The following is a 15901-nucleotide window of genomic DNA, read 5'->3' as shown; positions in this document are numbered from 1 at the left end:
CAAACAAACAAAACTAGCTTAAGTCACATTAAATCAATAATCTGAAAATTCTATAAAGCATATTATTAATTTTAGACTAATTTTAAGTTTATCAGTGAAAAATGAGTCATATATCCTAAACTAAGGAATCTTTTAAAAATATAGTGGCAGTATACCTATGATTTTATATTATTTCCTTATTCTTTCCTTCTCTGTGCTGGGCACTACTTAAAGTACTAGGGAAATAAGAAGAAATAAAACAGAATGTAAGACCTCAAAGGGAAGTAAGCAACATGACAATGATAATTGTTTCATTGAATCTGTGTCTAGTAAATAGATTTAGAATTGTTTCAGTGAATTGTGGATACATACCATCAGTGAAAAGAAGGAAAACACCCGAAACATGGTAATAAGATATTCTGCCAGTGTTTACAACTTCTGGTTGTTGTTGTTTTTTTTAAAGACTACCTGCTTCACAACTGAATGTTTTTCCCAGCTGCTAGGTTTTCTATGTTGTGATGCATTGAGTGCCCCGTTAAAGGAGAATCTAGGAGAGAAATTAAGGACTCAGAGTTCATACATTGTAGCAACTGAAAAAACATTTCAAAGGAATATAGCAACCCAAGAGGAGACATAAGTGCTCACAGTATTCAAATCTGAAGATTGTTTGGATTTAGTTGGTATTCTTTAGAGAAAATGGACATGTGTTCATTTAGAAAACAATCGGGTATCAATGCTAAGGGAAAATATTTGGAAGAAAATCTTTCAGTTCACTTTGAAAAAAAGATACTTTAATCTAGTCAAGAATGCACCAATTATAACAAATGAAGGCAGCAACTGTCTGGGTATGGTGATAGAGCAAGTGTTAGAAGCCAGGATTTTATTCAAAAGAATTTAATGTTTTCTGCCGTGATTTTTATTGGGGTTTTACTTGTGCTCGGGTTATCTGTGAGAAACATAGAAAAGGACTGAGCTCAGAAACTAAGAAATCATTAAAACCAGGTCACTTGAGATCTGGCTTCCTGTATTTCTGGAGACAAATCTGATAGGATTTGTTTAACCTTAATTCCCTGCTTGCTGGAGAGTATCATTCGGATTTCCCAGGCCCATTTGAAGGGATTTTGGATGACTGGCACCTACCTCCAGACATTCTTGTTTAGCTGCTTACTCACTTCTCCTCAGCTCTCCCAGGTCTATTCATGACAATGCCAAAAATCCTCGATACTTTTCTGTGTCATACTGTTTTCTATCAACTGGAAAATTCTGAAACCCTATCTCCAAAATGTATTTATAGTATACCACTTATAATTTTGGTCTCTACCAGCAACCTACTCTAACCATCTTTCACCTAGATGATAACAATAGCTTCTCAAATTGTCTTCTTCAACCTTTGCTCTTTCTCAATCTATCTTCAGTGTGAACTTAATAAAACAAATGTCCAGTCAGGTGCCTTTACTATTCAAAACCCTGCAGCAGCTTCGATTCTTACTCAGCAACCACTGAAATCTTTACTATGGCCTATCAAGCAATAAATTATCACATAACTTCCTTGATCTTTTTTTGTGTGTCTACTCTTGACTTTAGGAACACACTTTAATAGTTGTTTTTGATAAGTAAACTTAGGACATCTGTCAGGGGGAGGGATCATGGGGCTGGAACTTAGGGCCTGGGTGCTAGCCCTGAGTTCTTTTGCTAAAGGTTGGTGCTCTACCACTTTGAGCCATAGCGCCACTTTCAGTTTTCTGGTGGTTAACTGGAGATTAGAGTCTCATGGACTTTCTTGCACATGCTGACTTTGAACTGCAATTCTCAGATCTTAGGCTTCTGCGTACCTAGGATTACAGGCATGAGCCACCAGCACCTAGCTAGGGCATTTTCATTTTAATTGAGAACTTCTCTAGAAGAATCTACCTGGAAGGTCCTTCATTTAATTTAGCTCTTTACTCAAAACTTGTCTATTCCGTATGTCTTCCATGGCCCTCCTGTCTCAGAGTCAACACCTTGCCACACATCCCCTTATCTAGGTAACGTCTCCTTTGCATTGAACAGGGAATTATTTTTTGTGCTTTGTTACCTACTATATTCAGGAACCTAAAGGAGTGCCAGAGCACATTATGTGCTCTCTGTATATTTGTGGGAAATGTGTGGGATGAATCTGACCAAATGCTTTGTGAGCTGTCCTCATATGTCATATGATAGTCACTAGGGGAAAGTTGAGCAAACCTCAAAAAGATTCTGATTTAATGGGTCTGTGCAGTGAGTCCTGGGCATCCTGTTTTAAAAGTGATTAACTAATGTAAGTCAGCATTGCAAACTACTGTCCCAAGTGAATTTCTAGGTCCTCATGGTGTTCGTTAACCTGCAACTGTATTATTCATTCTGTCTTCCTGCCATTTGCAAGGCTGAAGTGGATAAAATGTCACCTCACAATGTACCTTTACCACATGAGACTGCATTTTAAATACCCCGGCCTCTGTAAATGTAGCAAGGAATCAGAGAATGTGTTTCTGGGAGAGACTTTCAATTATAGACAAATTGTATGGACATGAGTTGTAAAGGCAGCCCAATGCCACAGGTATTTATTGCAAATCTATTGTGCATGTAATTCCTAATGCTGTCTTAAGTGCTGTTATGATACTGGGAGCTGAGAGGAAATGAGGACGCCTGATCTATCCATGTCTTTAAGGAATTAAGGATCATTATGAGAAAAGCACTGCAAAATAACACTATGAAGCACCAAACTTGATTCCATGAAATTCGAGAGTGAGAGATGCACTTGAGAACAAAATGTCACAATAGCCAGTCTCAGAGGACATTGTGTCATGAGGGAGAAATAATCACAATTAAATAATTAAGAGGAATGATAATGCAAGCATGAATGAAGAGTTCTGCCAAGAATCTTGCAATAAGCAGGTCTCAATTATAGCAAACACAAAACAATAATTTCTGTGTTTTATGCTTTCCCCAGAGCTATATTTCGATTAATTATTCATTCCACATAAAGCAGGTTGTTTGATTTCTGTGGCAATTGCAGTGATAAAGTTGTTGGTTTCCTCTGGCCGTACCTATATGGGTTATGAAAGAAGGTTGAACAGATCATCTGAAAATAACCTGTGAATGACAACTCGTTGACTGGCAGAAGGCAATTACTGCACATGATCTTTTCTGTCTCCAGGAATCTGACCTCACCTTCCGGCTGGCCAGTGGGCTTGTTATATGGCAGCCTATGTGGGAACACAGACAGCCCGAAGTCTCTGGCTTCACAGCGTTGGTCAAGCCCATGAGGAACATTATTACAGGTTTGTAGCTCACGCACCCAGCAGGGTGGCATTGGCAGATTCCTTCACACATAGGAGTGGCCTAGCTACGAGGCTTATTCACATAGAGAAAAACAGCAAACCAGGTGCATGAGCTTTTTTTGTTATATGATTTTAGGTCAAGACATTTAAATGTCAATGCCTCAGTTTCCTCATCAGTAAAGCAGGAATTTTGCATTTTAATACTACTTGCAGGATTATTATGGGATATAGATCAGTTAATATGGGTGAAATATTACAACTATTATTTCATTATCCGGGTGGATGGAGTGGAGGCCGAATCCTAGTGCCTCATTGTTATCAAAGCATTCCAGTTCAGTTGTTGTCTAGTGGGGAAGTCCTTTGGCTGAATTGTAGTAAGAGATATTTCACCCCAAATCTGTATTTTGCTGTGTATGTAGCCTAATGTTCTTATTTCACCAATGGGCAATGGAGATAGTGATGTTACTTTAAAAGGCTCATTCTCCTTTTGAAAGAAGATATTTGTTACCATTTGCATCTTATCAAATGTCTGAGTAAAGTCTAGTACCAGTAGCTTATACCTGTTACCCTAGCTTCTCAGGAGGCTAAGGTCTGGAGGTTTGTAGGTCCAGATCAGTCTAGACAGAAGAGTCCACAAGACTCCATCTCCAAAATAACCAGCAAAAAAGTTGAACTGGATGCCTGGTTCAAGGCATAGCACTACAGCTGAGCAAGTGTGAGCCTTGTGTTAAAAATATAAACAATATAAATGTAAATGAATACATTTAAATAAGTGAATATATATTAATATGACACTCCTTGATTACACAGATTCCTTAGTGTCTTACATACCTTGAGAGTTATAGGATAGAAATGTATGTAAGAACTTGTTACTTGTTATGTAAGAACTTGTTACTATGTGTAATGCTCCGCTGAGTGTCCATGCTGAGAAGATGGTCCTATTTTTACCTACTGAGTCATACTGAAGAGAAGAGTGCCTACACTTCTCACTAAGACATGATAAGATTTTCAATCTCCGTTATTAAATTTCTTCTTTCAGTGTTATAATGACCTATTAGTTGGGATTTTTAATTGAAAGTGAAATAAACTCATGAAATAATGTGAACCTATAGTCTTGGTGATAGAATTTCTCCCATTTATGCAGCCAAGAGAAGTTCTCCTATCAACAGTCAAAATCAGACCTGTGAATCACCAAATCAAGACACAAGACACCAAGAGGTTAGTTTGTTAAAATGAGAGAAAAAGGAAGAGAGAAATTCCTGAGGTAGTGTGGTGTGAAGCGTCAGACATGAGTTCTGCATTCATACTACCATGCTCAAAGCCTTCTCCCCCTTCCTGAACATACAACATTTAACAACTTCACATTTTCTGTCAATCAAGTAAGAAAAATAATTTTACATGTCTTTCAAAGAGTGTAGAAGTACTGAAATTGCATAATGTATGATGAGATTATTATATCACAGGTTGGAAGTGGCGCTGTAGCTCAAGTGGTAGAGCGCTCGCCTTGAGCTGAAGAGCTGAGGGACAGCACCCAGGCCCAGAGTTCCAGCCCCACGACCGGACCAAAAAAAAAAAAATTATATCACAGGTTATCATATGAGAAGCAATGCTTTATTTCAATAAGTAGCACTCACTACATGTTAGCTTTCGTTTTCTCACCTCACATTAAATAGAATATTAGAATAAATAGAACATTAAATAGAATAGTTATCAGTCAACTCTTTTTTATTAATATATTTTTTATTGTGAAAAGTACTTTACAGAGGGGTTACAATTACATGGGCAAGATAATGAGTACATTTCTTATCAAGCATTGTTGCCTCCTCCTTTCTTTTTCCCCTACCATCCCTTCCCTCCCAACTCCTCAACTACACTAACAATTATTATTAATAATAATCATCACAATTTTTATTATTGTTGGTTCTGTGGCTTGAACTCCAGGCCTGGGCGCTGTCCCTGAGCTCTTTTGCTCAAGGCTAGCACTCTACTACTTTGAGCCACAGCAGCACTTCTGGTTTTCTGGTGGTTAATTGGGGATGTGAGTCAAATGGACTTTCCTGCCTGTCTGGCTTTGAACTGTGATCCTCAGATCTCATCTTCTTGAGTAGTGAGGATTATAGGCATGAGTCATTGCTGCTGACTTCATACAATTTTTTTTATTAGGTGACTCTGTATTGGTTGGATAGTGTTTCATGGTGTAGGGAGTAGAAAGAAGGTGTAAAATACTGTCCTACTAAGGAATATAAAGTTTAATGAGGACTAAAATTTACTTACATAAAAGAGAAAAAACACAGACTATGATTCAATGCCAATATGTCACAGTTCATGAAAGAGAGAAATTAAGGCCCAGAGTAGATGAGAGCTACACAGAAATGTATACTGCTATTAACTTGTCATCAGTTGACCTGCCTTCACTTTCAGTCCAACACATGCAAAGTAAAACCGAATGCTTGTCATCATAATTGGGTCTCTTTGTAACTGATCTATTACTGTCAGGAATATCATTATCTTTTTCTTTACACTCCAAGTTGGAAATTTTAGACTCCTAGTGTAACTATCATTTACCGAAAATTGCTCACGTTATGCTTTGTATGCACATACACACACATGTACACACATTTGGCAGGTTTTGAAATTGAGGTTACCTGATTATCTTTAATCTCCTATATTCTCTCTGCCTGGTAGCTGTATTGGTGTGGCTATCCTCCTTGGGCCTCACGAATGTGGTCAGTGACTACAAGAAGGGAAGAAGGAGGTAAAATAACACTCATGACACACAGAAAATTCTTTGGATAATGTCGGACATGAAGAACTCTGTGTAGAGTTTTATAAGGATGAAGACATTTTAGGAAAGCTACATCAATTTCTTCGTGTGCACTCTTTTCCTACATTTGCATAGGATGGATGTTATAATCAAAGGCTATGACTAGCTAAATCTAAAGGAACTCTTTCTGGTAGTGTATAATTAAATTTTTGCTGGTAAAGAAGTCAATAGTCCTTGTTTAAGAGGGTCTTTTTCCTTTAGTAGTCGAGAAAATAACAGGATATTTTATAAATGGTAATATCTTAGATATCATGAACTGTGAGTCTCATATTTTTCTCTAATTCTTTTTGCTTCTTGCCAAATCATTTTTTCACTGTGTTGCTAAGATATACTCATTGTATTCTATGCACCTTAGGATCTCATAACTTGATTGCAGTTTGGAGCAACTAATTGGATTTTTTTTTTACCTTTAGCTCTTCTGGTTTAAAATATAAACACCTGCTAATAATGCAAACTAATCTTCCAAATTTATTCTTTGACCCACCATTTCATAAAAGCTATTATATGCAAGGTGCCATACTTTTATCATATCCCTTCTCTATAGGAACCTATAAAGCACGTTCCCCTCTCCTAATGATCAGACTCCTCACTCAATACTCTGTGTTCCACCATCTGAGAACATCTTTCTAAGTGACCCCTCTCAGATCACTTATAAGGTCACTTAGATATTGCCTTTAACACATAGATTATGCTTATCTCAGCCTCTGAGTCTCAGCCTAGAGGTTCTTCAAACTGGAATGCTCTCTTCCTTTCTTGTTGCCTGTCCACATTTTATCCTTCTAAGAAACAATAGAGGCTTCTATTCCCCCAGGAACTCTTGTCTAACTATGTTAGACTTTTATTGACCATTTGGGTGGGCCTCTAGTCCCATGTAGTTTGTTGAACTCTTTAAATATAGCTAGTCTAAATTGTATATCAAATCTTGGAAATATAGTATGAAACAAGTCAACATTATGAAGCATTATTAATGATTTTATGTTGATTATATGGTTGAAATTTGGAGTTAAAGTTTTTTATTAAAACTAACCACCTATTTTCCTATTTTTAATATGGTACTAAAGAACTTAAAATGAGTTGTATGGCTGTGTGTGGTCTGTGTTATGGTTCTGTTGGACCTGCTGTTATACCTACACTTACTCCTCTCCTCCCCTCTCTGTGTTTTACTGTGACTGGGATTCAGTCCAGGAGTTCATGTATGCTAGGCAAGTAGACAAGTGTTCTCTCACTGGCCAATCTCCTCAATCTATTAATTTTTTTTAAAAACCTCTAAAATCACCAAACATGAAGCACATAGAGTGTACTAATGTCAAGAGATTCTTTGGTCACATTCAAGAGATTTATTTTGTGAAATTTCCAGGTGTAATTGTTTTTCTGTAAGTCATAGTTGACTCATCCATGATTTTGTGTATGAAAATAAAAAGTATAAGGTTTACAGTATCTTTATAATAAAAATATTAAAAAGAAAGTATAATGTCTAAACTACTATGGTGTTTATGCATTATTATGGTATTTAAAAGCATTTCATCTATAATACATATGGAAAAATACCCTATCTGGCCTGAGCCGAATTACATTTACTGGATAAATGAATGTAATTAGAATAAGCTACTCAGTAAGAGAATTGCTGAGTATGTACTTACAAATCAGGGTAAAGGTCCTGTCCAACTCAAAAAAATGTATCACACGCTCTTGCTGATGAATGATGATACAATGTGAACCTTGCACCTCCATTTTCATGTGCTGGCTTCAATTTAATTACCTCCTGCTGACCTGCCGCTCACCTGTAACCTCACACCTCTATTGGGTTTTCTACAGTATCGGCATACCTTTGATGAATTGTCAGGCTTATAACTCTTCTCTACATACTGAATATAGGCTAAGGAGAAGAGAGTCAAGGGCAAATGAAATAGAAGTTATGAAATTGCTTAGCCTAATACTTGGAATGACTCAGCTGCACTCTGGAAACCTGCTTCTATTTCCTCTTAGACACAGTAAAAAAATCCCTTATTGTAATGCATTATAATCTGTTGTATTGGAAAGAACACATACAGAACTATGTATGTAGCACATATATGGTTGTAGAAGCTATGCATAAGGGGAAAATAAAAAACTAATATGCTGTCTCCACCTCCAAAAGGGACTCCAGGTTACGTGCGAACCATTCCAGCCCGATTCCATCTCACCCAAAGCCACCATCTCAGGCTGTCACCGAGGAAACTCCTTTGATGGAAGTCTGTCCTCCCAAACTTCCCAGGAAAGAGGTCCATCACATTCCAGGTACATGATTAGAGACAGATGTGTCTTCATATCTAAAAGTTAAGTAAGCATGTTTAGCTATGTTTATAGCCTTTGATCTTTAAAAAATATATGTATGTACAAGATGTGTACATGTATTGTTGGTCAAGGCTTATTTAGATTAATTGAAGAAATGTATGTTATAAATAGCTCTCATTTGAACAAACCAGTGGGGAAGTAGGAAGACAATGTCTGACCTAACAAAGATATCTGGGTGGATTACTATTGTAAATGTTTTAAGTGTAGAAACTCCAACAATGCCATCAAAAGATTTTATTGTAGAGATGTTAAAGGATCTGTTTTAATGTGTAAGGATACTTTATATCCCCAGATTCTTGTGCTGAAGTTGGTACTGCAAAATCCTTAGAAATTATAGTCTGATATTTGTAAATTTCCCAAAGTTGTCCCTGTTATTTTGTGTCCTAACAAATTTGCTTAGGAACACCTGCCCCATGGGCAAGAGCTAATGACTCCTTTCTACTTTCTGCTGAAATTATGGACACCTGCATTCATGGAGTTTGCCATTCCTATTAAGGAGGGAGACTCCCTGAGACCATTTGTATGCCTCTACTTTCAAATACAGTCACAGGCTAGGAGTATTTTTTAACTGAGACTTTTTTTTATTTTTTTATTTTTTTGGGGTCTGGTCGTGGGGCCTGAACTCTGGGCCTGGGAGCTGTCCCTCAACTCTTCAGCTCAAGGCTAGCACTCTACCACTTGAGCCACAGCGCCACTTCCGGCTTTTTTCTTTTTGTGTATGTGGTGCTGAGGAATCAAACCCAGGGCCTCAGGCATGCAAGGCAAACGCTCTACCACTGAGCCACTTTCCCAGCCCAACTGAGGCATTTTAAATAGCTTTATCTAGATACTGTTTCTACATCATAAAGTGTATGTTTTAAGTTTATTGTTTAATGACTTTTAGTAATCTTATTATGCAGCTATTCCCAACAATCCAGTCAAAAAACATTTGTCACCCAAAAGCATCTCTTTTATTCCATTGCAGTCACTCTCATTACCATATTTGACCTTAGATAACTACATGTACATTTTCTATTTCTATTGGCATATATTTCTAGACATTTCACATAAGTGCAATAATACATCTTATTATTATTTGTTTCACCTAGCTTCTCTCATTTAGCAATAACATATTTGAGCTCTGCCTACATTGTTGCATGTATCAGTAGTTCATTCATTCCTCTTTCTTGCCAAATAACATTCCATTGTATGGATCTATCACATTTCCTTTATTCATCAGTTGATGGATATATAGACTGCTTCCAGTTTGTCTATTACTAGCAATGCTTTAAAAAGAACTGTGTGGGGCTGGGAAGGTGGCTCAGTGGTAGAGCGCTTGCCTTGCATGCATGGGCCCTGGGTTGGATTCCTCAGCACCACATAAGCAAAAAAAAAGGCAAAGTGGCGCTGTGGCTCAGGTGGTAGAGCGCTAGCCTTAAGCTGAAGAGCTGAGGGATAGTGCCCAGGTCCAGAGTTCAGGCCCATGACTCGACGCAAAAACTAAAAACTAAAAATAAAAATAAAAAGAACTGTGTGTGCACACTGGATGTTCTCTTCTATTGGGTGGATAGCTATGAGAAAAATTGCAGGGTTGTATGACAAAAGAAAAATCAACAAGCTACTTTCCAACATGGCTGTAACACTTTACAAATTCCCAGCAACGTATGAAAGTATGTGCCTTTATCTCCTTGGAAACCTTTGTGATTGGTTCTTTGTTATTGTAGTCATTCTAACAGGTGTGAATGACATCTGATTGCAGTTTTATTTATATTTCTCTGACTAAGGGTGCCATGATTAGTATATTTTCATGCACATATTAGCTATTGAAAAATCTTTCCTTAATTATTCAAAACATTTTTCACATTTCAGCTAGGTTGTGTTATTGTTCAACTTGAAGATTTCCTTTTTCATGCTGATACAAAGCCCTTATCCACACAATGATTCACAAATATTCCTCCCACTATCTGACTTGCCCTTCCATTTGCTAATTTTAAAATCATCTACATGCATTTGATACCATTTGAAACTGTATTTAAAATACAGTACAGAGGTGCTGTACTTTCTAAAGGTCTTTTAGAGTGATGGAAAACATGGAGCCATGTAAACAAAGATATTTACTACATTTTTTATGGAGGAATGGGCTTCCCTTTGTTTATTTATATTTTAAAAGCAAGTGTTCCACTTAAGTAATCTGTTGATGAAGAATATGAAAATGTGATAGTAACATGGGTTGTGTGATTTAGTTGTTTGTGTTAATCTGCCCATTTACTATCCCAGATCAATAGTGACAGAAGTACTTAAATTCAACCATGTAGAACCAAACAGTTGAACTCATGGAGCACAAAGCAGAACTGTGGTTACGTGAGGCTGAGAGGGATCAGATAAGAAAAGGGGAATTATTGATATAAGGGGGAAAATTTGTTAAAGTAGAGAAAGAATAGCGGTTGATTGCACCAAGAGTGCTATATTATTATACTAAATAATAATGTGTTGGATATTTTCCAACAATACTAAAAGAGTATGTTTTTAACTATGCAATATAATGTTATCATGAAATGGCAGTTATTAATGTTATTTAATCACTAGAATATAAACAGATATAAAACATCTATATAAAATTATTATTTGTAAATTAAAAATAAAATTTTAAGTGGGCAAAGAATCCTAGAATACCAATGCAATCTCATACCATGTAGCAAATGCACTGATGCTCAACTACTTACACACAGCAGTGTGTAGTTTTGACATCTCCTTTGCCAGATCACCATTTTTTTAGGGTAATTTTTGAACTTTCCACAGTGTAGCAAGCAAACTACATCCACTACATAATGAAAAGCCTCCTTCTCCAGAAGTCTGCTTCTTACTTTCCTGCTAAGTGCTGAGTATAAAAAGTATACATTTGCCTGTGCAATTTCTGAGGAAAACTTGGCAAATGTACACTTTTAAAAGAAAACACACAGAATTGTAAACCTCTTTGTACAACTCCTTAATAATAATTTAAAAACACACACACATTCCTCAAGGTTTTACTGATTCTACCTACTTCAGGGTTCCACAAGCATTTTCAAAGCTGACAGTTTTATCTTGGCACCAAAATCTACTTTATCCGTCAATTAAATTATCCCAAGTCTTAGAAGATAAGACACCCAATTATTGCACACAGTTTCTGAAGATCACGATCCACAGTTAGCTTGGCTCCTTGATTGTGTCTCAGTCTTAAGATGTGGACCAGCGTTGCAGTCATGTGAAGCCTTTGTTTAAGGACATGGTTTCAACCTCATTCAGACTACTGACACTGTTCAGAAGATGCAGTTCCTAACCTCCAGGGCCTCTCCAGAGAGCAGAACATGACATTGGAAGTGGCTTCTCACAAAATAAGGCATCTAAGAAAGGGAAGGGCCAACCGACGAAGATGGAACCTTTGGCATCTTTTGGAATCTCATCTCTGTGTTTCTGATCTATGAATCATACCAGCTAACTCTTACACAGTATTGTAGGGGACCACACTGTATGAATGCCAGGAGGCAGGGATCATTAGCAGCCAACTACAATAAACAATAAGGGAAAACAATGATTCTGTTGGGTATCATTGCCTACATTATAAAGATTATAGCTACCTATTCTTTGTATCATTGTTAAATATTCTTCCTGCACTGATTCTGTTTTATACAAATTCCAAAATGTTCTTTTTATTTTAACCTAACAGTAAGTAACTTCTTACTTCTAATGTTAAGCTTAGGCCTACCTAAAAAAATCAAATGTAAAGATGAAACCTTCAGGACACAAAATAGCCACAAAATTATGTTTATTACATCATTTTTCTTAACCATTAGAAATTATAAATATAAACATTAAATATATTTCTGTTCTATAAAAAATTCAAATTGTTTCCACTATGATTCCACTTCAATGTGCCTATGTAAAAAAAAAAAGCCAAATCCAGTTTAAAAGTCCAAAATTTCTCTTTGTGAAAGGACCTAGTCTTATTGTTTTATTTCTAGTTCTCTGATATAACCACACTCAAACATCTGCACATATATTAATTTCTTAACACATCTTTGCACATCCTCATCTGGCATACATGCACCCACATGTGTGAAATAGACATGAATTGCCAGCACTTGAAAAATTGTGCTTTCTCTCTGCCTAGCTACAGTGGCTTGTTACCATGGAAATTATGCACATAGTTAGATGTTTCAAAAATGCTACCGCTGATGGAGGAGTTCTTGGATTTATTAGAAATGAAAAGAATGCTAACAGCAAATCAGTGCAAGCATACTAGTAGGAGAAGCTGTCAACCTATATTTTAAAAATACAATTCATCATAGCTCTGCTTTGACCTTGAACCAATAGAACATCACTCTTCTCTGTAATCACGAAATAGGTAGCGAGTTTCCTAAATTGATGCAAGGATTCATCTGTAATTACCATGTGCATACATTTAAGCTATGCTTCATTAAATTCTTTAGGGGGTCAGACTTACTTCTGCAGTTCTTTTCTACCAGATAGGTGGTGTTATTTTCCAGAGTGCTTGCTTTTCTTTGGAACTCTTTACTATCATCTCCCTACACACATTAATAGTAATGTGCTTTCCCAATGCCATAGTTGCCTAAAAAACAAATTAAAGCAATTCTTACCTGTTTAAAATTTTTTACCAGATAATTTTACATAGAAAATTACTTAAATGTTTTAATAATTGAGGGAGAAGTAAAACTCATCTGAGTTCGTCAGGTAGATATTACAATTATACTTTTTAGATGTGTGTTTCTTTTCATTATTTTATGTATATAGTATTTAGAAGAAGTGTATTGATTATCTTTCATAAAATTTTTCTATCAAATAACTTATAAAATCATAGTATCATAGAACATTACAATTGGAAAGAATTTTTCCATTACATCTTATGAGAGTCTCCACATAATATTTTTATCCATAAATCTTTCTATTAAATGTCTGTTAACGAATTTAAATGATTTTTTCTGATAAAATTATTATTTCTGATAATATTGTCTTGAATGAAATAAAACCAATTATTGATCATTCTTGCTTTTTTGGCCAGTATACCTCACACTTTAGTCATATAACCTATTGATTGACTCAACACCATAAGTGAAAGCACTTCTCATTATAATTTTTGCTACATATAGCTACTTGAGTCATTGTTGTTTCAAATGGTCTCTTCCAATATTATACAATTGAAATTTTCATTAATAAGATCACATGTTTTAGCATCTTGTCAGACTTATATGCAAAGAGTCTTGCTGTTTTGTAGTCCATCATGAAATGAGCTGACAAATTCTGTTAGAAAGTTGTTAATGTCTACAGCACTTAACTGTACAGTTAGTAATTATCTACAGTTAAATAAAATCAGTGTGTAGAGGAGGACATAAAGAGAGCTCCTTAGTAGCTTCAGGAATGAGGTTGTTAACATACTATCCCAGTCAGAAGATGGAAATCACACACAACATGTTTCTTTGGTGTGGTTGTCTTCTATTTAATCATTTCATTTGGTTTAAGGAGGGAAATAATTTTGTTGAACTGCTAGTATCTGCCTTAGTCCCAGAAGTCTAGTCTAGAAAATAAGGGTTTTCACATGCTGTTATAATAAGTCAAATGATTGTCATGAAGGTTTGAGGACCTAAAATTACACAGCTGGTAGTCAGCCAACCTCATGCTTTGTCTTTTCTTTATAAATCCAAGGCTAAAAAAAAAAGATTTCCTTTTATTTTAGGTTAAAATGATAGGCTTAGAAGAGTATATTTGGTCATGCCTCTTTAAGAAAGAGAACTCCAGTGAGTTGAAGGAAAGGGAAAATAAAGAAGCTTCTTAGGAACTGGATAGAAATAAAAATCAAGGTTATTACTCTTTCAAACTAGTCTTAGACATATAAACAGTTAAGGTCTTGAAAGGAAACACGTAGAAGATTGTGTAATTTGAGAAGCTATTAAAATACATTATTTACTACACAAAGAGAGGGTTTAAACTGTGGGGCAATAAAATGATTAACTGGCACACTAGGGTAAAAATGATAGAAAATGAGGTTGGGATAGAAGGCATATACTGTGCTAGCTTATTGGCCACTGTAAAGGTAAGGGGTTACCTAGAAGAGTGAAGGAAGAAGAGAAGCAGCAGACACGTAAAAGAAGTAACTACAATAATCTAAGGAGAGTTGTTAGGGGTTGGGATGAGAGTGACCATAGGTAAAGAGGGTAAGAAGAGGTTGGAAGGAGTCTCTATGAAATTCAAAGGAGGATTCAAGTGTAACACACAAAGCAACTTCTAGTTCTTTGGGGGGAAAACAATTAACTCTGGCATAAACATAGATGAAAACTTAAGATATTGTAGAAAGTTCTGCTCTCTGACTTCCAACTCAGTTCAACAATTCAGTATTGTAGCACTGTTGTCGTTGAACTTTAACTTATACTTTGTTTTCTAGTTGTCAGTCAAAATATTTAGGATTAAGAGTTGGAGACATGGCTCAAGAGTCGGGTACCTGACTAACAAGTATAAGGTCTTGAGTTTATATCCCAGTACTGAAAAATAAATTCAAGACTGTAAGACAGCATTCAAATTCCAATCCAATTGTGTATGTGGGTAATTGCCACTCAAGACATCAGGCAGGACTGTTTACAAGAGAAGAATTAACAAGATATGAGCTGTGTCACAAGAAGGGAAGAGAAAGATTATGAAAATCTTATTATGAAAATGCAGGGCACTAGCTATGACCTGGGTTTGTGTTTGAACTGTACTAATTGCCTTTGCATTTCCTTTTCCTGTAGTCTACAGTCAGAAACATGTAAGCCATGAAGTGCTAAGCCTTTGTGGGCTTGATGCTGGTGTAAATATCTTCTTTCTGTCTTTGGGAGCAGGGCCTCTCTGGTGATACCTCCATGTCAACGGTCCCGCTATGCCACCTACTTTGATGTTGCTGTCCTTCGCTGCCTGCTCCAGCCGCACTGGTCTGAGGAGGGCACTCAGTGGTCTCTCATGTACTACCTACAAAGACTGCGACACATGCTGGAAGAGAAGCCAGAGAAGCCCCTGGAGCCAGACATTCCTCTTCTGCCCAGACCCAGGAGTAGCTCCATGGTGGCGGCAGCTCCCTCGCTAGTGAACACCCACAAAACCCAAGTAAGACAAACCCAATCCATGCCATTGTCATTGGAGCTAACCATTTCATCTATAACCCATTAATTCCCCCTTCATCGTGTTTTCAGTGTTCAGTGGTGGGTAACAATCCAACCATCCTCCTTCCTTTTTGTCTCTCACAGTTGGACCCTTTCATTCTTAATTTACTGCTGAAAGAAACATGCTTCATGCACACACTAATTTAGTCTTTGTTTATTAGCCTTTGTTTATTCTAATACTGAAAGTTTGGTTTTTCTGGATAGTCATAATACTAATTAACAGCATACTGACATATAATATAATATATAATATAAATATATAGCATATAAAATGTATACTTTATATATGCTATATAATA

The 15901-nt window shown here is 36.5% G+C and overlaps 1 protein-coding gene across 1 annotated transcript in view; it reads left to right on the top strand.

Moving 5' to 3' along the window:
- Unc80 (unc-80 homolog, NALCN channel complex subunit) overlaps positions 1–15901 on the top strand; it is a 182511-nt gene that overhangs the window by 10699 nt on the left and 155911 nt on the right. The window contains 4 exon segments of the mRNA XM_042679276.1: positions 3155–3278; positions 4423–4496; positions 8240–8379; positions 15285–15546. Coding sequence (XP_042535210.1) covers positions 3155–3278; positions 4423–4496; positions 8240–8379; positions 15285–15546 — 600 coding nt within the window.

This window comes from Dipodomys spectabilis, unplaced genomic scaffold, assembly GCF_019054845.1.
Source record: "Dipodomys spectabilis isolate Male_0828 unplaced genomic scaffold, ASM1905484v1 ptg000051l, whole genome shotgun sequence".
Classification (NCBI taxonomy): Eukaryota; Metazoa; Chordata; class Mammalia; order Rodentia; family Heteromyidae; genus Dipodomys; species Dipodomys spectabilis.
Note: the sequence above shows the minus strand (reverse complement) of the source record. Positions and strands in the feature narration are given on the sequence as shown.